This window comes from Panthera onca, chromosome C2 (assembly GCF_046562875.1).
Source record: "Panthera onca isolate mPanOnc1 chromosome C2, mPanOnc1 haplotype 2, whole genome shotgun sequence".
Taxonomy (NCBI): Eukaryota; Metazoa; Chordata; class Mammalia; order Carnivora; family Felidae; genus Panthera; species Panthera onca.
The window spans coordinates 66,936,753-66,962,658 of NC_138347.1; the positions used below are offsets into that span (position 1 = coordinate 66,936,753).

The window sequence follows — 25,906 nt, forward strand, 5'->3', positions numbered from 1 at the left end:
ATGTAAAATGTAACTTTTAAGGGCACCTGTTTGGCTCAGTTGGTAGAGTATGCAACTTCTGATCTCAAAACTGTGAGTTCCAGTTCCACTTTTGGTGTAAAGCTTACTTAAAAAATAAAAACAAAAATAAAATAAAATTTAACTTTTAGGTTCAGGGCAGAATACACATGACATATTCAAAAAGAACAATTGTGGAGCTTTTAATTAATGAATTACTTATGTAGGGTGTAGAGAAACGTGAAATAGTGTACTATCCCAGGGATAGGAAGAATAGTGATTTACTACCACCCATAAAATAATAACTTGAAGATATATTTACTTGAATAAACAAAGTAAACCAATAATAGAGTGATTTTATCTTACAAATACAAAAAGAATTTATAAATGAGGAGAGAATCAAGATGGCAGAATAGGAAGATTCTGAGTTTAAGTTCTCCATGGACACACCAAAATTACAACTACATATAGGACAACTCTCAGAATGACCCAAAGACTAGAAGAAGAGCTCTTACACAACTAAGGATAAGCCACATTGAGACAGGTAGGAGTGGAAGAGATGCAAGCTAGTCAGGATCTATATCCCCAGCATGGCAACCCACAAGCAGGAAGGATATCACATAAGTAGAGTACTCCCTAAGGAGGTAAGGGTTTAGGTACCACATCAAGCACCAATGCCCTAAGGACCTGCACTGGTAAAATGTGCCCCCATAACAACTGGATTTGCAAATCATTAGAGTTTAACTCTGGGAGAGCCACAGGGCTATAGGAAAATAAGACTCCACTCATAAAGAGCCTGGTTCACAAACACAAACTCATCTGCACCAAGACCCTACAGAGAGGCAGCAATTTAAAAGGAACCTGGGCCATACTTGAAGGAGACTTATTGACTAATTTTAGGCATGTTCTGGAGGGACAGGATCTGTAGCAACTTTATTCAGGAATATGTGCATATGTGGGTGCCAGTTTTCATGTTCCTCTATCAAGCTAGCCTGGTACTGGAAGGCACTGTTTCTAATACCCTCCATCTACCTGGTTAGCATTACTCATTCCACCCTGGTATTCCCCTATGGGTCCATTCTACCCAATTCATCTGCCCCAACAGCTCAAAGTGCCTCCTGCCCTAGGAGTTGCCAGGGGGTGTGTGTGGGGGGGGGGTGTGGAATCCACCAATGTAGCTGCTATGGTCATGGCCAGACCTTGCAGCTAACCACAAGGGGGGCTAGCATAGCCCCCCCCCCCCCAAGAACACACTGACAGAAGCTGTAGCCAGGCCTGTTAGCCAGCTGTGCCAAGGGCCACCCAACCTACCAATATACCTATAGCAGTTGCAGCCCAGCCACAATAAAAGGGAATACAGAACCCATATAGGGGACAGCCTGGAGCACCTGGTTCTGGTGAACAGTGGGGATTGCACTTCTGGGCCACACAGGAAATCTTCTACCTAAGGCCATTGCTTCACAACTGGGAGATATAGCTGATCTATGTAATATGTAGAAACACACAAAGTGAAGCAAAATGAGGAGATTGAGGAATATATTCCAAATGAAAAAACTGATAAACCTCAGAGAAAGAACTAAATGAAACTGAGATAAGGAATCTACCTGATAAAGAGTTCAAAATTACAGTCATAAAGTGTTCACCAAACTTGGGAGAAGAATGGATGAACACAGTGAAAACTGCAACAGAAAGATAAATATTAAAAAGAACCATTCAGAGCTGAAGAATACAATAACTGAAATGAAAAATACTTGAGGGAATCAACAGCAGATAAGATGATGCAAAAGTACAAATTAGTGATATAGAAGACAGGATACTGGAAATCACCCAGCTGAACATCAAAAAGAAATAATAAAGATCATAGCAGAAATAAATGAGGGAGGGAGGGAGAGAGGGAGGAAGGAAGGAAGGAAGGAACCAGGATCTGATTCCTTGAAAAGAGAAACAAAATTAATAAACCCTTAGGAAAACTCCTCAATAAAAAAAGAGAGAGGACTCAAATAAAGTCAGAAATGAAAGAGAAATAATAATTCACACTACAGAAGTACAAGGATTTTAAGACAGTACTGCAAAAAAAAAGTATGCCAGTAAATAAACAACACAGAAGAAATGGATAAATTCCTAGAAATATATAATTCCATGAGTAAATCTGAAAGAAATAGAAAATACAAACGGTCCAGATACTAGTATGCAATTAAATCAGTAGCCAACGTAAGTCTAGACCAGATGGTTTCACAGGTGAATTCTACCAAACATTTAAAGAAGAGTTGATATCTATTTTTCCTCAAACTATTACAAAAAAATAGAAGAGGAAGGAAAATTTCCAAATTCATTCTATGAGGGTAACATTATCCTGATACCAAAACGAGAAAAACACTACCCAAAAAGAAATCTGCAAGCCAATATCTCTGCTAAACATAGATGCAAAACTCCTCAACAAAATAATAGCAAACAAAATTCAACAATACATTAAAAGGATCATTCACCACAATCAAGTGAGATTTATTCCTGTGGTGCAAGGATGGTTCAGGATTTGCAAATCAATCAACTTGATATACCACATTAACAAAATGAATAAAAACCATATGACTATCTCAATAGATGCAGAAAAAACATTTGACAAAATGACATCCATTTATGATAAAAACTCTCAACAAAGTAAGTTTAGAGAGAGTATACCTCAACATAATAAAAGCCATATATGAAAACCCACAGCCAACATCATGTTAACAGTCAAACACTGAGAACTTTTCCTCTAAGATATGGAACAGGACAAGGATGTCCACTCTCACTACTTTTATTCAACATAGTACTGGAAGTCCTAGCTGCAGCAATCAGACAAGAAAAAGAAATAAAATACATCCAAATAGGGAAGGAAGAAGTAAAACTTTCACTATTTCCAGATGACATGCTACTGTATATAGAATATCCAAGGGTGCCTGTGTGACTCAGTTAAACATCTAACTCTCGATTTTGGCTCAGGTCATGATATGGTCATGAGATCAAGCCTCACTTGGGGCTCTGTGCTGGGCATGGATTCTGCTTAACAGTCTCACTTTCCCTCTTCTTCTGCCCCTCCCCCACTCATGCTGTCTCATTCTTAGAAAACAAAAACCCTAAAAACTCCATTAAAAACCACTAGAGTAGATAAATGAATTAAGTATTAAGTTGTAGGAAATTAATATACAGAAATCAGTTGCATTTCTGTATACTAGTAACAAAATAGCAGAAAGAGAAATTAAGAAAATAATCCCATTTGCAATCACATCAAAAAGAATAAAATACCAGAGAATACAAAGAATAATTTAACCAAGGAGGTAAAACATTTGTACTTTGAGAATAATAAAACACTGATAAAAGAAATTGAAGACATCAAAGCAAATGTAAAGGCGTACCACACTCATGGATTGGAAGAGTTAACATCATTAAAATGTCCATACTACCCAAAGTAATCTACATATTCAATGTAATTCCTATCAAAATACCAGTATTATTTTTCACAGAACTAGAACATGTACTCGTAAAACTTGTATGTAAGCACAAAAGACCCCCAATAGCCAAAGAAGTCTTAAGAAGGAAGAACAAAACTTAAAAATATTACAGCTCTAGGTTTCAAGGTATACTATGAAAGCTATAATAGTCAAAACAATATGGTACTGGCATAAAAATAGACACATTCACCAACAGGATAGAGAGCCCAGAAATAAACCCATGCTTATAATGGTCAACTAATCTATAATAAAGGAGGCAAGAATACACAATGAGGAAAAGACAATCTCTTCAAAAAATGATATTAGGAAAACTGGATGGTTAAATTGAAAATAATAAAACTGGACTACTTTCTTATACCATACACAAGAATAAACTTACATGGATTAAAGACCTCAATGTGAGACCTGAAACTATAAAATTCCTAGATGAAAACAAAGGCAGTAATTTCTTTGATATCAACCTTAGCAACATTTTTCTGGATAAGTCTTCTCATGAAAGGGAAGCAAAAGCAAAAATAAACTATTGGGACTACAACAAAGTAAAAAGCTTTTGCAAGTCAAAGGAAACCATCAACAAAACTGAAAGGCAACTTACTGAATGGGAGAAGATATTTGCAAATGACATATCTGATAAGGGATTAATTTCCAAAATACATAAAGAACTTACATAACTCAATAGGAACGAGTCTAATTTAAAATGAGGCGAGGACCTGAAATGACATTTTTTCCAAAGACATACAGCTGGCCAACAAACACATAATTAGATGCTCAACAGCACTAGTCATCAGTGAAATGCAAATCAAAACCACAATGAGATACCACTTCATTCCTGTCAGAATGCCTGGTACCAAAAAGACAAGAAATAACAAGTGTTGGCAAGGATATGCAGAAAAGTGAGCCCTGGTGCACTGTTGATGTTAATGTAATTTGGTGTAGCCACTATGGAAAACAGCATGTAGGTTCCTCAAATAATTAAAAACATAAACATCATATGACCCACTAAGTCTACTGCTGGATATTTATCTAAAGGTAATGAGAATAAAAACACTAATTCAAAAAGATATATGCACCCTTAAGATTATTGCAGCATTATTTAAAATAGCCAAGATAGGGAAGCACTCTTAAGTATCCATCAATAGATGAATGCATAAAGAAGATGTGACACATATCATACATACACACATAATGGAATGTTACTTGGTCATGAAAAAGAATGAGATCTTGCTATTTGGGACAACATGGATGGAACATGGATGGAGGTTGAAATAAGTTTGAGAAAGACAAATACCATATGGTTCACTTATATGTAGAATCTACAAAACAAATCGAATGAACAAACAAACAAAAAAACAGAAACACAATTGTAAATACAAAGAAGACTAGTAGTTGCCAGAGGGGAGGGTGTTGGCAGGTGGAGCAAAATAGGTGAATGGGATTATTGGGCACAAACTTCCAGTTATAAAATAAATAAATCACAGGGAGGTAAAATAAATAAATCACATTTAAGATATGCATACCCTACAAAAGAATTGTGCAATAGGTCTTTCTGCAGTGATGGAAATGTATTATGATCTGAGCAGTCGAATATATTACTGCTAATCACAATGAGCACCTAAAATGAAGCTAGCACAACTAGGAACTGAATTTTTAACTCTAGGTATAATTAAATTTTCTTTTAAAATTTAAAAAAATTAAATTTAAACACAGACAGTTTTATGATTATTTTTACATGGTAGTATATCAAGGGAAAAAAAACAAAGCTATTTTTAAGACAGAATTATTAAATCAGTAATTTTCCAAAATGTATTTGTATTTGATTACAAATGTTATATGAGCTTTTTTCCCCCAAGTTCATACCAGTAACAAACTTTTAAGGTATTTAAAAGCAAAATTTTGCTTTTTTTCCAACCCATTGAACAAACATATTTAAACCTATTTTTCTGAGTTGCTTTTAGAAAGAAGAGCAATTTCTTAAAGCATCACCATATTCAAAGATATGAAATAGAAATGTGTTTTTAAAATATTTGACTTTTACTTTTTTTTATATTTATATGTGTCCATACATTAACATTGTTTATAAATGCCAAATAGAACAGGATGCCTGTAGCATATTTAGGGACTTTTTAATGTGGACTTTTAATTTCTATATATAAATATATTTTGTACTTATAAAACAGAAAAGTTAATTAACTCTTAGACAATTGAGAATAGCTAATTTTTATATAAAGCAGTTTAAGATAGATGTTGAGTATTTAAAGAAACAAAGATGAAATTAATAAAAATTATTTTTATTATAAATTCTAAATCTTGAAAATATGTTCTTGTTGATTGATATTTTCTTTTGAATTTCCTTACCAACAAGATATTGGAAGAAAAAAAAAAATCTCACCTTTTCTTCCCACCATGAAATCATTTTATCTTTCAGGTAGGTTAACTAAAATATCCAATTTTTTTTTAAATCTTTGCCGTATCATTCTCTTACTCTCCAGAACATTCTTAGGGACCAGAGTCCATAACTCTGTGTAATTCTCTTTTTTGTAGCAATTTAATTAACTAAATATTTATTAGTATTACAAATACTTTATTGAGGTATGTATATAAAATAAAAATCACCCATTTTAAGCATGAAATATTAATTTTGACAAACATGCAAGACAAATATAAGTCATGTAACCACCAACAAACTAATGATATAAAAAGTATCGATCACCTCAAAAGGGTCCTTCATGCTCCCTTGCATTCAATTTTTACCTCTTCCTCTAGCCCCTCAATTTGACTGCATTTACTGTAATTTTATATAGAGTCATAAATCATAAATAATTTTGTGTTTGTTTTCATTCACTTAGCATAATGCTTTTGTGTTTCATCCATATTGTATATGTATCTGTGGCTTGTTCCTTTTCATTGCTGCATTATCCATTTTGTGGATACACAAAAAATGTGTTTATACGATGGAAACTTCAGTTGTTTCCAGTTTGAGGCTTTTATGAATAAATTTGCTATTAATGTTCAAGTACAAGTCTTTGTGTAATATTTGTTTACATTTTCTTGGGTAAGAAAGAATAGAATTACTGGGTCATATGGTGAATTTATTTGACCCTTGAACAATACAAGTTTGAATTGCATGGGTCCACTCATACATGAATTTTTTTTCAATACAATAATGTAAATATATTTCCCTTTCTTATGATTTTCTTAGTAACATTTTTTCTTTAGCATATTTTATTGTAAAAATCTAATATATAATACATAGACAATATATGTGTTCATTGACTGTTTATGTTACCAGTAAGGCTTCCAGTCAACCGTAGGTTATTAATAGTTAAGTTTGGGGGGTATGAAGGAGTTAAAACTTATACATGGATTTTGATTGTGTGGGGGGGTAGGCACCTTTAACCCCTGTGTTGGTGAAGAGTTAACTATATATATTTATAAGGCAAACTATTTTTTAAAGAAGTTGTATTATTTGTAATACCAACAACAATGTATTCAAATTTCAGTTTTTCCACATAATTGTCAACACTTGATGTTACCAATCTTTTAATTCTATCTACTCTGATGGGATCAGTGGTTTTAATTTACATATTCCTGGTGACTAATGATGCTCAGCATCTTTTAAGTGCCTATTTCACATTTGTACATTTTGTTTGGTGAAATATCTGTTCAAATCTTTTGCCTATTTTTTGAAATCAAGTGTCTTATTAATTTTTCTGTACTATGGAAGGTAAAAATTTAAGGCTCAATTTTTTACTTATGGATATCTAATTGTTTCACATCATTTATTGAAGAATATCTTTCCTCTGAATTCCTATAATGCTTTTGTCAAATATCAGTTGACCATTTATGTTTGTTTATGTCCACTCGTTTCATTAAAATTTATTTTTATCTTTACTTCAATACCAGCCTGTCTTGATTCCTGTAACTTTAGAGTATGTTTTTCTCCACCTTCTTAAATATCTAGAATATATATTTTTAAGCATTTTTAATATCCTTGTTTGCTACTTTTATCATTTGTTTCATTTCTAGGTATGTTTCTTTTGATTTATTTTTTCCTTTGCTTATCAGTCATGTTTTCTGAATTCCTTATATGCCTGCTACTTTTTATATAGTGGACATTGTGAATTTTACATTATGGTGGTATTTTGTTTGATTCTTTTTAATAGTGTTGGTTATTTTTCTGGAAGGCAGTTATGTTACTTAGAATAATGTCTCTAAGCTTTTTTTAAGGTGGAGTTCAGAAGAACTTTTAGATTATGGCTAAATGTGTTCCCCACTCCTAAAGTGATACTACTATATCTGCTTCTTTTTGTCTATTAGGAGATCTCAGCAGTTTGGTAGTAACATGAAATATTCTCAGCCTTTTGATAACTTTGTGAATTGTTCAGCTTTATCTCTTTAGTGGTTCTTTCCCAAGCCTGGGGGAGTTTTTTCACATGGATGCTCCAGAGAACCATTCTATGAGTCTGATATATTCTCCTTGTGTAGCTCTTTTCTCTCTAGTATTTTACCTCATAAATTCTGGCTGTTTTTGTAGCATCAGAGTCTGATCTATTTCTCCTCAATTCAGTGCGACCACTGATCTCTCTGTGTTAGTTTCCTGTGCTAGTCTAGTCTGGAAAGTCTCTCCTCCATTCACTAAATTAGAACATTAGTTTAAATTAGAATACCCAGATTCCGGTACTGAAATGTTCTAAAATGTGGTGATGATTACACAATTCTAAATACATTTTACTAGTAAGAACAAATATATTTAAAACCACAGAACTGTACACTTTATTTAAATCAGTGAATTTTATAATATGTGAAATATATCTCAATAAAACTGTAAATAAAAAACAAAACACAAGAAGAATACCTAGGTAAAGTTTACTTTGATTGTTATCCTTCTGTTATCCTGTGTTGCCTGGTTGGTCAATCTGTGCAAACTGTGTCTTAATATATTTTGTATAGTTTTTTATTTAAGTTAGGAAATTAAACCCAGTATTCTAACTGACTTTTCAACAACCATTGCCTGACCTCCCCAACACTAAGGTATAACTTTCTAGTATTCTTATTTTTAATTCAAAGAGAAAAATAATCATTCTGGTTGATGTAATACATTCTACTTTCCTATTTTTTTTCTTGTCAGTATTGAATTGGGGAACTCTATCATACCTGTATAAGTTTCGAGATATGAACTTTGTATAATATTGCATTTACTTATTATAATATTAGAATCAGTTCTACTTATGTATGGAAATTTTTCAAAGTATTTTAATAACAATTTTCTGATTTTCATGCTCATTAAAGCCCTGAAAAATAGATAAATCTAGTATTATAATTCTCATTATAAAGTAAAGAAACTAAGGCCTGACAAAGTTCATTAATTGTTTTCAAGGTCACATAACCTGTAAATGATAGAGATAGAATCTGCTGACTTTTAAAAAAAATTTTTTTTATGTTTATTTTTGAGAGACAGACAGAGATGAGTGGGAGGGAGGCAGAGAGAGAGGGAGACACAGAATCTGAAGCAGGTTTCAGGCTCTGAGCTGTCAGCACACAACCCGACACGGGGCTCAAACTCACAAACCGTGAGATCATGACCTGCGCCAAAGTCGGTGCTTAACTGACTGAGCCACCCAGGCGCCCCTCTGCTGACTTTTATAACAATAGTTTTTGTTTTTGGTTTTTTTTTTAGTTTCCAAAGTCTGTCTTGTTGGAAGGTGTAGAACTCTATGTGAAATAGCAAAACATCTCATATGGTAGAACTTTTCATTTGTTGTAAGGAAGGAAGGCTATGTGGTGGAGTGGAAAGAATCAAACTGAGAGTAAACCAATGGTTTGTCAACCAGATTCAATCTAAGTAAGAAAACAACACAGAACTTACATGAAATGAGCAAAACAACAGTCATGTAACTAGTGTTTGTTTAGTTTAGGGAGCAAACAGCACAAATTTACAATTGTTTAGCTAGAAGGCATGTTGTAAATTCAGAAAAAGAGAATTTGTGTAAGCCTAATAAATATTAAGACTGACCAAAATGCCTGCTTAGTGCTAAGAGCTGTTTTAATTTCTCAGGAGAAGTAAAAAAAATTAATCGAATGATGTTTGTCTTTTAATAGGACAAAAGTTAATAAGTAGGACAAAATAAAAAACAAGAGAGAAATTTTTAATTTTTTGTGAATGAAAATTGTATCTCTGTTTATATCTACTATGGTGTCGAAACCTTAGATATAGATAGTTATTTTTTATGTAAATTTTGTGTTAAATATATACTGTTTAAGAAGAGAAATAATTTAGGGGTTCCTGGATGGCTCAGTCTGCCAAGTATCCAACCTCGACCTCGGTCATGATCTCGCAGTTTGTTAGTTTGAGCCCAACATCAGGCTCTGGCTGACAGCTCAGAGCCTGGAGCCTGCTTCAGAATCTGTTCTCCCCCTCTTGCTCTGCCCCTCACCTGCTCATGCTCTATCTCTCTCTCAAAAATAAATAAATATTTTTACAATTTTTTAAGAAAGAAGAGAAATAATTTGGAGGTTAATAATTATAATTTTATTTTTAAAAGGCATCTAATTATATACCTAAGCATCTATAGCTATTACAGTATGCCATTTCTTGATCTATTTCCCCACTGCTAGCAAAAAGATTTTATATGATTCTATAAAAGGTAAGACCAAGTTAAAGAGCAGATTGGGTAATCACTACTTAAATAATAAAATTGATGATAAAATATGACTGTATAATATGCTATTATACAAGGTCACTCCATCCTGTGTAAAGGCATGGTATCCTTCCTGACGTTACACCAATCGCGACCTTACCTCTCCAACCCTAAGGCATTACTTTCCAATTATGTTTAATTCAGAGATTACAATAATAATGATTACTGTGATACATTCTAGCTGCATTTTTTTTTTCTCTCAGAGTTGCATTTGGGAACTGCAATGGGTTGGCTGTGGTGGATTTTATACAGAAGACAGTACTGTTAAGCATGGGGACCATTGACCTATATAGATCAAGTGACCTATACCAACGTCAACCACGGTCTCCTCGAAAAAACAAGCAGTTCATTGCAGGTAGGAGATAAAACAAAATGGTTATGAACTTGATTAGTTCATCTGTTTTCTTACCTTTAGATTTCTTATCTTTCTTCTGTAATGCTATTCAAATGCATGGCAATATGAAGTCAATATAACTTATAATACTATGTAAATAAAATTGGGCGGAAATACAGTGAGAATCTTTGAAAGGATAAAGGAAGTGTTTAAACTTCAATTTGCTGCCAAAGTTAGGGAACACCTCAAGTTTCATAGGTTGAATTCCTAAGAAATAAGAGAAAATAAGAATTTATTAAATACAAAACTGCTGTGAAAATCAGGCTCTGTATTTGAAAAAATTATTTGCAATAATTGTATTTTAACAGGATAGTTTTCTTCTAATATCTCTTCTAATATTCAAAAATATAATTTTAAATATTCACTACTTTTAATTGTTTAAACTCCATATTCTAGCTGTCACCTTTCTTTATTGGAGGGTGATTTTCTTGGAGGTATTTTCACAAATGCAATAAACATTATTAACATTTTAAAATGCTATGAAAGATAACATTTTGCTTGACAGGACCAATAAATTTGTATAACTATAAAGGAAAAATATATAAGGTTAATTAATATATAAGCAGAAATACTTTCTATATAATGCCAAATTTTGGTATGCCAAATTATCCAAAGTTTACTGAAATTTCAGTATTTATCCAAATAGTTGGCTTTGTAAACACTGACAAAATTTTGCATATTTTCTGTCCACTGATATAGTTTAGTTGATAAAAAAAATCAGTTGAGCTCAAAGATTTGCAGATGGAAATACATCTATAGTATTATGTGTTTAGTTTATTAAATATACTCCTGTAAAGAATATTTTAAAATAAAAAGAGAACATTATGATAGGTGTTATTTACTAAATAGCAAATGTGCCAAATTTAACATCCAAATGTTATAATAAAAGAAGTTTCCCTTTGGACTAATGAAAAATTAACTTGATATACTGAAATTCTTCCCTTTGTTAATCTTTTTTCTTTTTTTTTAATGAACCTTAACCCTTTCTACATTGCTAATTTAGACCCTTTTCAGGAGCACAAAAGTTCTCCTTCAGAATATAGAAGTCTCTTTGTTTCCTGCTAGTGATCTCAGCTTTTAGCATAATTTTAGGAATGCTGGAAATTTCAAATTGTATAGGTTCTGCCTCTACCTTTTCTGGCTTTTGAAAGGAAGGCAGAATAAGAGATTGTGCATGCATGTTCCATAAGATTACCGCATGATTGGGAAAGAGAAGATTGATTTTTTAAAGTTTATGGACTCTAGGGTAGGAAAATATTAGGGTATAAGAGGCAATACTTGCATACTGAAAGCACAAATTGAATTTGAAAAACTGGATCCTATGCCAGTATCTAAGTTACTTACTCAGTTTATACAATGGTATGACAAGGTGTATATTGCGACAAACAGTATAACTGCTACTTAATTTAAATTTATTGAGACTCAATTATGATTAGAGCTTAGAATTTTGATGACTTTAAAATCTGGAAAAACTGTGATGAAGTCATAAACTTTGTTCATATTTAGTGTATAAAATGACTACAATGAATACTCATTTTATATTATAAAAATAAAATACCAAAGACTAAAATCCCTAAGCTGTCTTTTTAATACTGAGGATTGAAGAGAACCATTTTGATTTTTATGAGGTAACATAAGTATTATTTACATGTGAAATAAGTTTACTACATAAAAATCATATGACAAATATGACATCTACTCTTATATTTGATTAAATAAAATTACTATAGCACTGTCATCATTCATCTATCACCTCTTACTTTCTAATTGATTTATTTTTTTAATATCTCCTTTCTAATTTGGTTACCTAAACTTGCTGCAATTTCTTCATCTTGGCTGTTCTAGATTCTGGTATGAATCACTTCCTTTCACTTTAGACTATTTTTCTCTCTTTCCCCTGCCTGCTGCTGATGCTGATGTTCTGGCATGTTCCAAAGACAACTTTTGCATGCGTGGCCTGTCTAACTTTTATCCTGATTTAACGAAACGGATCCGTACTTCCTATCAGAGTAAGTTCTATAAAGGTTAGGCAAATAGCTTTTCTAAGTTTTAATGCCTGATTTAAACCCATACATCTGTGCTTAGTAATGTGTTTTTTAAAACACATTCAGCATGCATGCAAATTTTTGTTTTGTTATGGAAGTGCAACCTGATAATTTTAATAATTATATAAATACTTCAAATAGCTAATATCATTTATCCATTTATTCACACCCATTATTTCAGTGTTTATTACAAACCATGCAGACCATATTCTGTTAGTTCCAGAGTCACTGTCTTTTGTTTTGAGGAGGAAGAGCCATGGTGCCCTTATAAATAGTAAACCAGTATCAATAATAGTAATGCCAGTATCAATAATAATTGAATACTTTCTTGTTTGGAAAACCTTATGCCATTGCTCATTTTTAAAAAGTATTATAACAAGGACTACAGTATTTTCCTAAGTAATTGGATTTCTTAGACTTAGCTAACTTTCCTAGTTTCTGTTGCTTTTTTTTTAAATAGAAAACACAAACACACTGTGAAGTTGGGAAATTAAGGTCACAAACTAAAAATCCAATAATATTAACATTTACCATGGTAGAAAATGCAAATTTGAAGATGATGGAGTAAGCAATTCTAAAAACTAGTTCAGAAAGAATGGAGAATGAAGGTATGATTGGAGGTGCAGATATTATTAGTGATATTATGGGCTAACATTCATTGACAAGAAGAGGTTTACAACATATTGATCAGTGTTATGTTAAAAAAGAAGGAACTGGAGAGTGTTATGCTACCTGAAATAAGTCATACAGAGAAAGACAGATACAATATGTTTTCACTCTTATGTGGATCCTGAGAAACTTAACAGAAGACCATGGGGGAGGGGAAGGGGAAAAAAAAAGTTAGCGAGGGAGGGAGCCAAACCATAAGAGTCTCTTAAAAGCTGAGAACAAACTGAGGGTTGATGGGTGGGGGGGTGATGGGTATTGAGGAGGGCACCTGTTGGGATGAGCACTGGGTGTTGTATGGAAACCAATTTGACAATAAATTTCATATTAAAAAAAAAGAAGGTTGCTTAACAATATATATGATGGCTTCATGTTTGTATAAAATAGGCATATACATGTATACACACACTTATTGTTTGTATTTTGAATTTCTTCAGACCTCGCCTCACCAGTTTGTAGATGATTAATCGGATCACATCATTAATAATAACCTAAAACATTGTCTTCCTCTAGCTAAAGGATGCCAATTCCTATGAAATCCTTAAAATTTTTCTGGGAATGCCCATAGGGTGACTTATTTTTCATCATAGGTATTCTCTAGTTTTCTATTCTAGTAGAACACCCCCTTTTTGGTTGCTTTTCACTGTCTTTTCTCCTGGTGACTTATGATAGAACACTGATATCTATGTTGGCTTCTGCTGATCCTAAAACAGAAACCAATTAGGTATTATAATATTTCTTGACACCTGAAAACTATGTAAAATTTCATTTCCCCAAAATAAAGCTTTATTGGAATGCAGTCAAACTCATAATTTACATATTATCTATGGCTGCATCCATACTACAATGGCAGAGTTGAGCAGTTGCAGCAGAAAACATATGGCCCATGATACTCAAAATATCTACTATCTTGCTCTTTATATAAAAAATTAGCTGACTCCTACCCTAATACTATTCTTTCACACCCACTCGCTTCCACATAAAATGTTTCAGCCAAAACTTTTCCTGTAAATAGTCTCCACACGGTTTAACACACATACTGGAGCTTCTGAATCCCAGTTTAGCCTTCTCAGGGTTGGATTCCCCCAAGACTGTGTGTGCGTGTGTGTGTGTGTGTGTGTGTGTGTGTGTGTGAGAGAGAGAGAGAGAGAGAGAGAGAGAGAGAGAGAGAGAGAGAGAATGTATCCATCTATACGGATCAAAAAAGTTTCTAAACATGAGACTGTGGCTTTTACACATCTCTTCTTTTAGTTTTAATGTATTTTCTGACATTTCTATAATAAAAATGCAATGCATTTATAGTAAAAAGAGAAATCTTATGCTGAGGATAAGAAGCAGGAGCAGGCTCTTAATCATGATTCTACAGTATCAACCACAGTGTAACAGTTAATGAAGTTCAGAGACATGCTCACTTATTCTGACCCTTCAATACTCTTATACAGCCTTCAGATTTAAAAAGCAAAGATTTTAAATCTTCATTCAGGGTACCCTAAAATATAATTCCTATCTATATTTTCAAATGAAATTTCTACTACTCTTCTATAAAAACACTCTCCTTAAGCCAAGGGTATTTATCTTGCTATCCTTATAATTTATGCATATTATCCCCCCTCTGAAAACACCCTGCTCAAATTTTACTTCCTATTGTAAACTTTTCCTCCTGCCATCAGAGCCCTGTTATGCCAATTCATTTAAATGCCTACAGTGCCTATAGTAGACATGGTAGAACGTGAACCAGTTGGTAGTTGGTGTAGATTCATTTGTATTTTATTTATTTTTATGCATGTGCTCTACCTTTCCAAATGCATGGGAAGAATGTGAAGAGTATATCTAAAATTCTTTATACCCTCTATACCTAGCACAAATATGTGCTCAGTAGTTAAATGATGATGGTAGTAAGATAGAGCATGACAGCAGGCTCTTTCTGCTCATATGAACAGCCAAGGGATTTTTCAGATTTGACAAGGAAGAACAGAAATAGCTTCTGCAGTTATTGGGTTCACTGGAATTTTGCAAAACAAATAGTTTTTTCTAAACAAAGATCTGAAGTGTCAAGACAGAAGTAAAACCAAGTCCTTAGGAGGCCATTAAGAGATCCTCCATGTCTCCACCAGTGAGCTCCCTAGAAATTCAGACAAGCCATGGAATTTGAAATCAAATTTCTTTAAAGTCTTCTCTTGATAATCAACATCATACGGGACTGATTAATGACTTGAAGGTATATCCTGGAATATGCTTTTAAAAATAAATTTTATGAAAACTTGCTTTTAATTTATTGGATCATAAAACCTGGTTATGTTTCTGTAGTTCCATTTTATTACAATAGAGACTATTTGGCCTTTCATGAATTATTTCCTAGCTTTCAGGAAAGCATATCTGCATTGTTCCTACTTGGGGAAACTTAATCCACGTCCACTGAGTGTCTATTCTATTCGGGGATTGTGCTCGGCAGTTTGACTCAGTGTTATATTATTTAATGGTCATTGTAACCCTTTATGGCAGATAGATATTTATCTGTAGATTCCTCTATAGATGAAAAAAAAATGAAGACAAAGGATATTAAATTAGTTTCTCAAAGTTACGATGAGTGGGAATTAGGCCTATCTGATGCAAAACAGACTTCATATGCTTTCCATTGTATTATTCAGTGTCTCTAAGTGTCTCAAAGTTTCAGGGTCATTGGAAATCAATCCCATTATACTATAATCAGAAACCACTTTTTTACCCAGTTTTTACCCACAATCAATGAAATAATATATTCAAAAACAAAACAATTTAAAATTATTTTTCACAATTGAGGAGATTAGACATGGTGCTCTCTGAAATCCAGTTTTTATCTTTTATGTTTTATTATATCATGATTATATATTATATTTTATTACATCTCAAAGTGACATGCATTCTATTTTGAACTTTATACTTTCATTTCTGGAGAAACACTTCAATACCAATCTTTTCCTGGGCTCTTTCACTGATCATTTTGTAAGATAGTTTAGGTTCCAAGGAACTGCCTACACTAAATCTTTATTCCATCTGCAAATCTTTCACATCATAGAATAACAAAACTCTATGGCTCAAAGGAAATCTTTGTATTTGACAGATTATGATTTGTGGAACCAATAAAATGATTTGCAAAGAGCAGCAGGCATAGCAGTCAGAGGTTTATATCAAGTTCTACTTTTTCTACTTAAGAAGTACTCATTATATTGGTAATCTGTGGCTAGTCATTTAACTTCTCTGAGTTTCTTTTTCTCTAATATCAAGTAAAAATTATAATCCCTTAACTCCCTTAAAGACTTATGGAACTTTTCTTGGTTAATGTTTGTAAAAGTACTCTATAAATAGTAGACATTATTATTTTAATAAAAGATGAAACCAAGCCTCAGAGAGGTTAAATATCTTTTCCAGTATAACAACTGGTCTATGGAATGACTAACATCCAGTCAGCTGCCTCGTCAACTAGTGCTCCTTCTACTTGTGAAAATGACAGAAATTTTGCTAGTTAGAAAATAATAGTATGCTGTTTAAACCAAAGGAGTTGAGGAATAGGCTTAAGGTAGAACACTGTCAGACAAACTTGCTTGTGCATCAACTTCTTGTTATGCAATGGAAGATCCTTCAAAAAGTCTCAAGTCTATCTATAGATATTTTCCCACTCTCACTGCATGGCTTTTTCAGATTGTGGGGAATGGTAACAGATCCTGGGAACACAAAAAGAAGCATAAAGAAAAATTGAAAGAAGAATAAAAGAGAACTAGCAAAGAGAGGCACATGAATGTAAAATAAAATGAACTTGAGAATATAAAAAATGGAAAAGTAAAACAAAGAATAAGAAAGGAAAGAATGCCTCAATGAACAAAAATGAGCAAAAATCATGGTAAATAATAAATGGGAAGAGTTCATTTATTCAAAAAAATATTAAGCATCTTTTGTGTCAAACATTTTTCTAAGCACAAGATATACAGTGATGAATGAAATAATTATGGACTCTTTCCTCAGTTTAGAATAGAAAACATGTAAGGAATGCATATATGTAAAACATGTAAAGAATCCATAGATGTACTATTATAATTGAAAAAAGCAAAGCCATCAAGGAGAAAAGTGAGATAAGGGGGAAAAGGTGGACCTATTTTTGAGAGTGTTATGAGAGAAGGGCCTATCTGAGGAGGAAATATTTAAGTGAAATTGTGTCAGATAAGAATGAAGCAGACAATGCCTTGGACTTACACTTCAGACCAAGATACAGACCAGATTAATGTCTTGCCTAAAATAAACAAACAAACAAAACAGATATAATAAATGAAACTATGGCTTTTTTTAAGATGCAGGACATCAGGCAATGAAATACAGTAATCTCTGAAAATGGGAAACAAAAGAAGTGAACCCTATAACCACACACATTCCTGCCCTGAGAGTTTGCAGACTGCAGCAAAAGAGGAGGGGAAACCCTAGAGAAACCCAGTTGACTCCCTAAGTTAATGAGATGGAGATGAGAAACCAGGAAAACCAGAGCAACTGCAGTTCACAAAGAAGATCCCAGAGATCTATAGTTTCCTCCTCACCAAAGTACTGATCAACACATACTATGATGAAACTAACTAGGAATACATAAAGAACCATCTGAAGGGATTAAAGGAAACAGTGCCTATTCCCAGCAGCCAGACTAGAAAAAACTTCGAATTCACATCCACTTCTAGTTAACATTGTACTAGAGATTCTAGTGAGTGTAGTCAGGCAAGAAAAAAAGTTATCTAAATTGGAAAAGAAGTTAAATCATCTTTTTTCATAGATGACATCATCATCCATAAAGAAAAAAATCTAAAGAATTCTACAGAGAGCTACTAAAACTAATAAGTGAGTTTAACAAAGTACAGGCCACAAAGTCAATGTATGAAATCAATTTTATTTCTATCTACCCAAAACAAACAACCTGAAATTAAAATTTGAAAATACCATTCATAATAGCATCAAAAATATGAAACAGCGATAAATAAGACAACAGATGTGAAAGACCCAGATTGAAAACCTGAAAACATTGCTAAGAGAAGTTAAAAAATACCCTTCAAAAATGAAGAATTACACCATGTTCATGTTTCACAAGACTCAGTGTTAAGATCTCATTTCTCCCCAAATTGATTTGTAATTCAATACAATTCCAATAAAACTCTAGCAGACTTTTAATAGAAACTGACAAACTGATTCTAGAGTCCACACAGAAATGCAAAAGATTTAGAGCCAAAAGAGCTTTTTTTTAAAAAAAGAGAAATGTTGGAAGACCAACACTACCTGATTTAAAGACTTTTTAAAAAATTAGTGTTATTGAACAGTTTAATGTCAGTCCAAACACAAATAGATCAACGGACCTTAATAGAGACTTCAGAAATATACCCACAAATATATTTGGACAACTAATTTTTTTTTTTAAATGTTTATTTATTTTTGAGACAGAGAGAGACACAGCATGAACAGGGGAGGGGCAGAGAGAGAGGGAGACACAGAATCGAAAGCAGGCTCCAGGCTCTGAGCCATCAGCCCAGAGCCCGACACGGGGCTCGAACTCGCGGACCGCGAGATCGTGACCTGAGCTGAAGTCGGACGCTTAACCGACTGAGCCACCCAGGCGCCCCTGGACAACTAATTTTTGACAGAGGTGCAAAGGCAAATTAAGTAGAGAAAGGATTGTTTTTCCTACAAATGATACTTAAACAATTGAAAAAAGTTAACTTTGATCCATAATTGTGACAAATTTTTTCAAAAAATTAACTTATAAATAGATCATTAGCCTTAATATAAAACCTAAAATTTTTATAAATCTAGGAAAAGAGGAGATTTTTATCATACTGGGTTAGGCAAAAGTTTTTTAAATAACATGCTTCATATTAGAACATATGACTACACTGGACTTCTTCAAAAATAAAAATTTCTGCTCTTCAAAAGATAATGTTATGAGAATGAAAAGTTGAGCCACACACTAGGAGAAAATATTTACAAAGCATATATCTTATAAGGGATTTGTATGTAGAATAGATTGGTAAAATTCTAAAAACTATAATAAAGCATAGAACCCAATAAAAATATGGGCAAGAAATTTGAATAAGTAGTTCACAAAGGAAGATATACTGATAACATATAAACATATGAACAGGGAAGGAAACAACCAACAGAACTGAATGGCAACCTTCGGAATGGGAGAACATATTTGCAAATGACATGTCTGATAAAGGGTTGGTATCCAAAATCTATAAAGAACTTATCAAACTCAGCACCCAAAAAATAATCCATTTAAAAAATGGTCAGAAGACATGAATAGATATTTTTCCTAAAAAGACATACAGATGGCTAACAGACAGATGAAAAACACTCAACAACACTCATCATCAGGTAAATACAAATCAAAACTGTAATGATTACAACAATGGCCAAATGATGGAAACAGCCCAAATGTTGATCAACTAATTAATGGATAAGGAAGATGTGGTGTATATATATATACACATGTGGTGTATACACACACACACACACACACACACACATATACATATATATGTGTATATATATATCTGCACACATACATACATATATACACATACATACACACACACAATGGAATATTACTCAGCCATTGAAAAGAATGAAATCTTGTCATTTGCAAAAATGTGGATGGAGCTAGAGAGTATTACGCCAAGCAAAGTAAGACAGTCAGAGAAAGAAAAATACCATATGATTTCACTCACATGGAATTTAAGAAAACAAACAGATGAACGTAGAGGGAAAAAGAAAAAAGAGGGGCAAAGCAGAAAACAGACTGTTAGCTATAGAGAACAAACTGAGAACTACAGCAGGGGAGGTAGGCAGGGGGATGGGTTAAATGGGTGATGAGTATTAAGGAGGGCTCTTGCGATGAGCACTGGGTGTTATATGTAAGTGATGAATCACTAAATTTTACTCCTGAAACTAATATTATACACAAAAAAAGAAAAGTTTTAGGAAATCAAATCCAGCTGAATATCAAAAATAATTAAATAGAGAATATTCCCGAAATATAATGATAGTCCTTTATTATAATTCAATCAATCAATAAATTAAAGAATTAAACAATAAAGAAAAGCATATGAAAAGATTCTCAACATTCATCATTAGGAAAATCAAATTAAAACTATAATGAGAGAGGTGCCTTGGTGGCTCATTTGGTTATGTGTCCAACTCTTAGTTTGCCTCAGGTCATGATCTTATGGTTTGTGAGTTTTAGCTCCACGTGGGGCTCTGTGCTGGCAGCGCAGATTTTCTCTCTCCCTCTCTCTTTACTGGTCCCCAGCCTGCAATATCTCTGTCTCTCTCAAAATAAATTAATTAATTAAAAAAAACTACAATGACATATCATTGTACATCGGTTAGAGTGACTAAAATCAAAAATGTTGATCACACCAAGTATTGGCAAGAATGTGGAAGAAACAGAACTCTCCCACCCTACTGGTAGGAATGTACAATGGTATGATCAGTTGGCAGGTTATTAAAGATTTAAATATACATTTATAACATGATCTAGTCATTTTATATCGTTATTTAAACTAGACAAATGAAAGCAGAAAGCCTATATCAATACAAACACATGCATAGCAATCAAACACTGAAACATTTGTAGTAGTCAAAACCTGAAACAACTAAATTCTCCAATAAACAAATTCTGTTATATCTGTTCAGTGGTTTACTAAGCAATAAAAAGGTAAGCACTTTTTTTTCCTTTTTTTAATGTTTCAAGTTTTTATTTAAATTTTAGTTAACATATAGTATAATATTAGTTTCAGGAGTAGAATTTAGTGATTCATCATTTACATACAACACTCAGTGCTCATCACAAGTGCCCTCCTTAATAGCCATCCCCCACTTAACCCATTCTCCCACCCACCTCCCCTCCAGCAACTCTCAGTTTGTTCTTTATAGATAAGAGTCTATTATGGTATGCCTCTCTTTTTTCCCCCCTAGGTATGCACTATTGATAAATGTTGCAACATCAATGAATCTCAAAATAATTACACTGAATAAAAGAATCCAGGCAAAAAGAGGTGTATATTCATATAAAATTCTAGGAAATGAAAACTAATGCATAGTGACAGAAAGCAGATTAGTGGTTGCCTGGGGGTAGGAAGGGGCACTTATGGGAAGGGCTGGAAGGAGGGTTACAAAAAGACACAAAGAAACTCTTGGGCATGAGGGATATGTTTATTATCTTGATCATGGAGATGGTTTCACAGGTGTATACGTATGTCAAAATTTATCAAATCATATACTTTATAAATATGTAAATTAAACCTTCATAAAGCTTTTTTTCAAGAAAAAACTAGCCACATGAGGCAGGAAATGGTGTATTCCAGGCAGAGTGAATAGCCTTATAAGAAGGTTCTAAAGGTAAAGGACTTAACTATCTTCTAGAAATAAAAAGAAGGCCAAGGAGGCTGGGAGTGCAATAGAAAAGGACTGAGAGGGAAAATGAGTTAAGATTTTGATGTCTAGATGAGCAGGAATAAGATTATACATGTCCTGAGGCAATTATAAGAAATCCCATTTTATTTCAAGGAGGAGAATGATATACTTTTATGTCTTAAAAATATCATCCACACACACTGCTGCATGAAGAAAATATCATGGGGGGAAAAAAGAGCAAAGAAAAGAAAAGAAGAAGAAAAAGAAAAGATGGCCATTATACCAGTTAGGAGGCCAGTGTGTACTCTATGCAAGAATTGAAGGTGGCTTTGACTAGGGTTTTAACAATGTTATTGTAGAAGAAAGGATAGGTCCAAATATCATTAGTACATTAGAGCTACTAATTATATTCAATGTGGAAGATCAGAGAGTGGAATCAAAAATTCTTCCCAGATTTAGGCTTGAGTCACTGATTGTGGTAGGGTTGGAGTAGGACATGGTAATAAGGAAAATAAACTTCAGTTTTAGACATGTTAGAATTTGGTATGTCTGTCATTTATCCAAGTGAAGATGTCACGTGGACAGCTAAACAAATCTGAATATCAATGCTGTTAGTTGAGTCTTTAGCATATAGATAATATGTAATGACATGGGAATAAATGAAATTACCTAGACAGGGGAGAAAGGGGAAACAGAGGGAGGGAAGAGGAGGATTATGGATAGAGACATTAGGAATTTCAACATTTACGTTTCAAAGAAGAGGAGCAGCTGGCCCAGAGGACTTGCCAGAGAAAAGAGAAAAAATGAGGAGACTGTTGCAGAAGCCAAAAAAAAAGGGGAATGTTTCAAGAAGCGATCAGCCATGTCAAATGCTAAAGATAGGATTAAGTAAAATAAGCTCAGAGAAGTGACTAGTGTGTCTTGCTCTGTGAAGGTTATTAGTGATTCTTTAAAAAGTAGTTTGTGAAAAGTATTGGGAGAGAAACCAAAATTACATTAGAGAGAAGAGTGGCAAATGAGGAAACAGAACAAGTAGATAACTCTTTCAAGATGTTTGGTTATGAAGGAGTGTAGAAAAAAGAAGTCAGTAACTTGACTGGAATAAAGTGTCAAGAGGAGGAATTTTTTGTCTTTCCATTTTAGATAAAGAACATATTTTAAAGTTAATGCAAATAGAGAGTGATCCATAGAGAAAGAGAGACTGGTGATAAGGGACAGAGGGGGTAACTAAAGGAGCAAAATCCTTAAGAAGGGGAGAAGGGATGGGAATCAGAACAGATGTAAAAGATTAGTTAATAGGAGGTTTTCTCTACTGTAATAGGTACATAAAAGAAAAGGAGAGAGCTACATAATAAGAGGAATAAATTGAAAAATAGTATGATTTGGTTAAACAAATGGTTTTTTTATATATCTGATTTTCAGGTCTATATTTTACTTATTTTTTTTTGAAATTAGTCTTAGAGTGTAAATTTTTTTACCTCAAAACTTTGTGTTAGAAAGCAACTACATTGAACTGTAATTAGTGGGTAAAATATAAAGTTTCATCTTTGAATTTAAACAAAATGCACAAGGAAATAAAAAGTAGGAGAGCTATTACTTAGTAATATGTGTGGGTTTTCTAGAGTTTAGTGAGTAATCTCAGTGTGAGTCAAACAAATAAAACAAGCTAATATAACTTATGGCAGTGGTCTCAACCAAGAATGATTTTGTTCCCGATGGGAAGTTTAGCAATGTCTGAAGACATTTTTGGCCCTCACAAGTAGAAGAGGGGTGCTCTACTGGCATCTAGTAAATAGAATGTAGGTAAATATCCTATAATATACTATCCCACAGAAAAAAATTATCTCACCAAAATGTCAATCAAATTGGAAAAAATTCAGACCAGAGCATTTTATATGATAAGTGATAATTTGGTAAGAAAATCCCCCAAAGTATAGACTATTTATATGTATGGAGACACTTGTGTCTTAGTCTCTAAAGAATACTAATATTTTATTTAACATTCACAAGTTGCTATTTCAAATACTATCTTAATTATATTATACACTAAGATACATTATAGGTATATACTTGACCCTTAAACACTGTGGGGTTAGAGGCACCAACCCTCTTCTGCAGTCAAAAATCTATGTTTAACTTTTGATTCCCCCAGAATTTAACTACCAAGAGCCAACTACTGACCAAAGGCCTTATGGATAACAGTCAGTTAACACATATTTTGTATGTTACTTGTATCATATACTGTATTCTTACAATAAAGTATGCTAAAGAAAATGTTATTAAGAAAATAAGGAAAAGAAAATACATTATACTACATTATATTGCACTATACTTATTTATTAAAAAAAATTTTTGTGTTAGTGGATTCATGCAGTTCATACTCTTATTGTGTGCAAGGGTCAACTGTACATGCTTAACATTTTTAAATAAAAGTTGATATAATTCACTGTACCCCAAAGGGGATTTGTCTTCTGATATTCAGTTGTTTATTTACCATAAAATTTCTATATCTGTTTTCAACCAGGATTTATTATATGTTTTCTTTTATATTATTATTATGCATTTTCTAATGAATCACTGTACAAATCTTCCAAATTTAGTCAATTTGCTTTACTCTATTTATATGTCAGACATAATTTTCTCCACCTAATCTCTGGGAGATCTCTTTGGGAAATCTCAGTATAATCTTTGGGAAAAGCACAATTATCTGGAATGTACTCTGAGTACTTCATTGGGTACTTACTAGTATCAGGAATAGATTAATCAATTTGACTAGTTACCATTCTCTTGGTCTTCCAGGTCTTCAGTCCAGCTTTCACAGTATTTCCAAGATATAAAATAAAACCAAGAGAGGAGCTTTCCATTTCTAGACAGGATGTTGAGATATGAAAGTTCATTCCTGTAGTAACAACAATGATCGCAACAGTAATAAAACCCTGTGATAAATACAATGATAAAGTTAAAATCATACTTTTCTGTGGAGATATTAAAAAGTGGTAGATTCAAAGAAGGCTTGATTAAATGAATTCCAGAGTGAAAGAGACATTCATAGATGAGCAGAAAGCTGCAGCTGCTCCCATACTTGGTGCAAGTGACTGATCTGGGCACAGGTGCAGAAAGGAGTGGGCCTTCTATAGATGGATGGACTGCAAAGAGTAGGAAAAACTAGAATTGTACATCTAGCAAAAGTCTTATTTATTTATTTGTTTATTTAGAGTGCACATGTGCAAACATGAACAGAGAGAGGGAGACAGAGAATCCCAAGAATCTCATGACCTGTGAGATCATTACCTGAGCCAAAATCAAGAGTCAGATGCTTATGGGGTACCCAGGTGGCTCAGTCGGTTAAGCTTCCAACTTCTGCTCATGATCTCATGGTTCATGAGTTCGAGCCCAGTATTGGGCTCTGTGCTGACAGCTCAGACCCCAGAGCCTATTTGAATTCTGTGTCTTCCTCTTTCTCTGCCACCCCTCCCCCACTCATGCTTTCTCTCTCTCTCTCTCTCTCTCTCTCTCTCAAAAATAAATAAACATTAAAAAAAAAGAGAGATGCTTAGCCAACTGAGCCACCCAGGTACCCCTCTAGCAAAAATATTTTAAAATAAAGGTAAATAAATTTGTCATGGGCAGACTTGCACTACAAGATATGGTAAAGGTTGTTTTTGATTTTGTTTTTAATTTTTATTTGAGAGAGAGAAAGAGCAAGGGGGGGGTTGGAGAGGGGCAGAGGGAGGGGAGAGAGAGAGAGAGAGAGAGAGAGAGAGAGAGAGAGAGAGAGAGAGAGAAGGAGAGAGAATCTTAAGCAGGTTTCATGTTTAGTGTGCAGTCCACTGTGGTATTTGATCCCATGACCCTGCTGGGGTCATGACCTGAACAGAAACCAAAGAGTTGGGTGCTCAACTGACTGGGCCACACATGTGCCCCAGTATAGGAGGTTTTTAAGCTGAGGGAAATAATACCAGATGGAGATTTAGATATACAGTAAGAATGAAAAGCATTAGAAGAATAAATATGTGGGTAAATATAAAAGATTATTTTGTCATTTCTTAAAATCCCTAGGAGTTTATCTAATTTTTAAATTAAAAACTAACTGTATTATGGGGTTTATAAAATGTAGAAGAAAAATAAATGACAATAGTAACAAAGGATGGGAGGGACATAAACAGAATCACGTTATAAGTTTCTTTCATCATA

At 33.5% G+C, this 25,906-nt stretch overlaps 1 protein-coding gene across 10 annotated transcripts in view; it reads left to right on the forward strand.

Moving 5' to 3' along the window:
* The window catches only part of STXBP5L (syntaxin binding protein 5L), a 380,897-nt gene that overhangs the window by 270,077 nt on the left and 84,914 nt on the right, over nucleotides 1–25,906 (forward strand). For 7 of the 10 annotated variants that reach the window (XM_060639858.3, XM_060639856.3, XM_060639862.3 and 4 more), the window contains exons 19-20: nucleotides 10,390–10,541; nucleotides 12,518–12,589. In XM_060639858.3, coding sequence (XP_060495841.3) covers nucleotides 10,390–10,541; nucleotides 12,518–12,589 — 224 coding nt within the window. The remainder of the gene's footprint in view (nucleotides 1–10,389; nucleotides 10,542–12,517; nucleotides 12,590–25,906) is intronic. The other 3 variants (XM_060639861.3, XM_060639863.3, XM_081796590.1) reach the window with 1 other exon arrangement.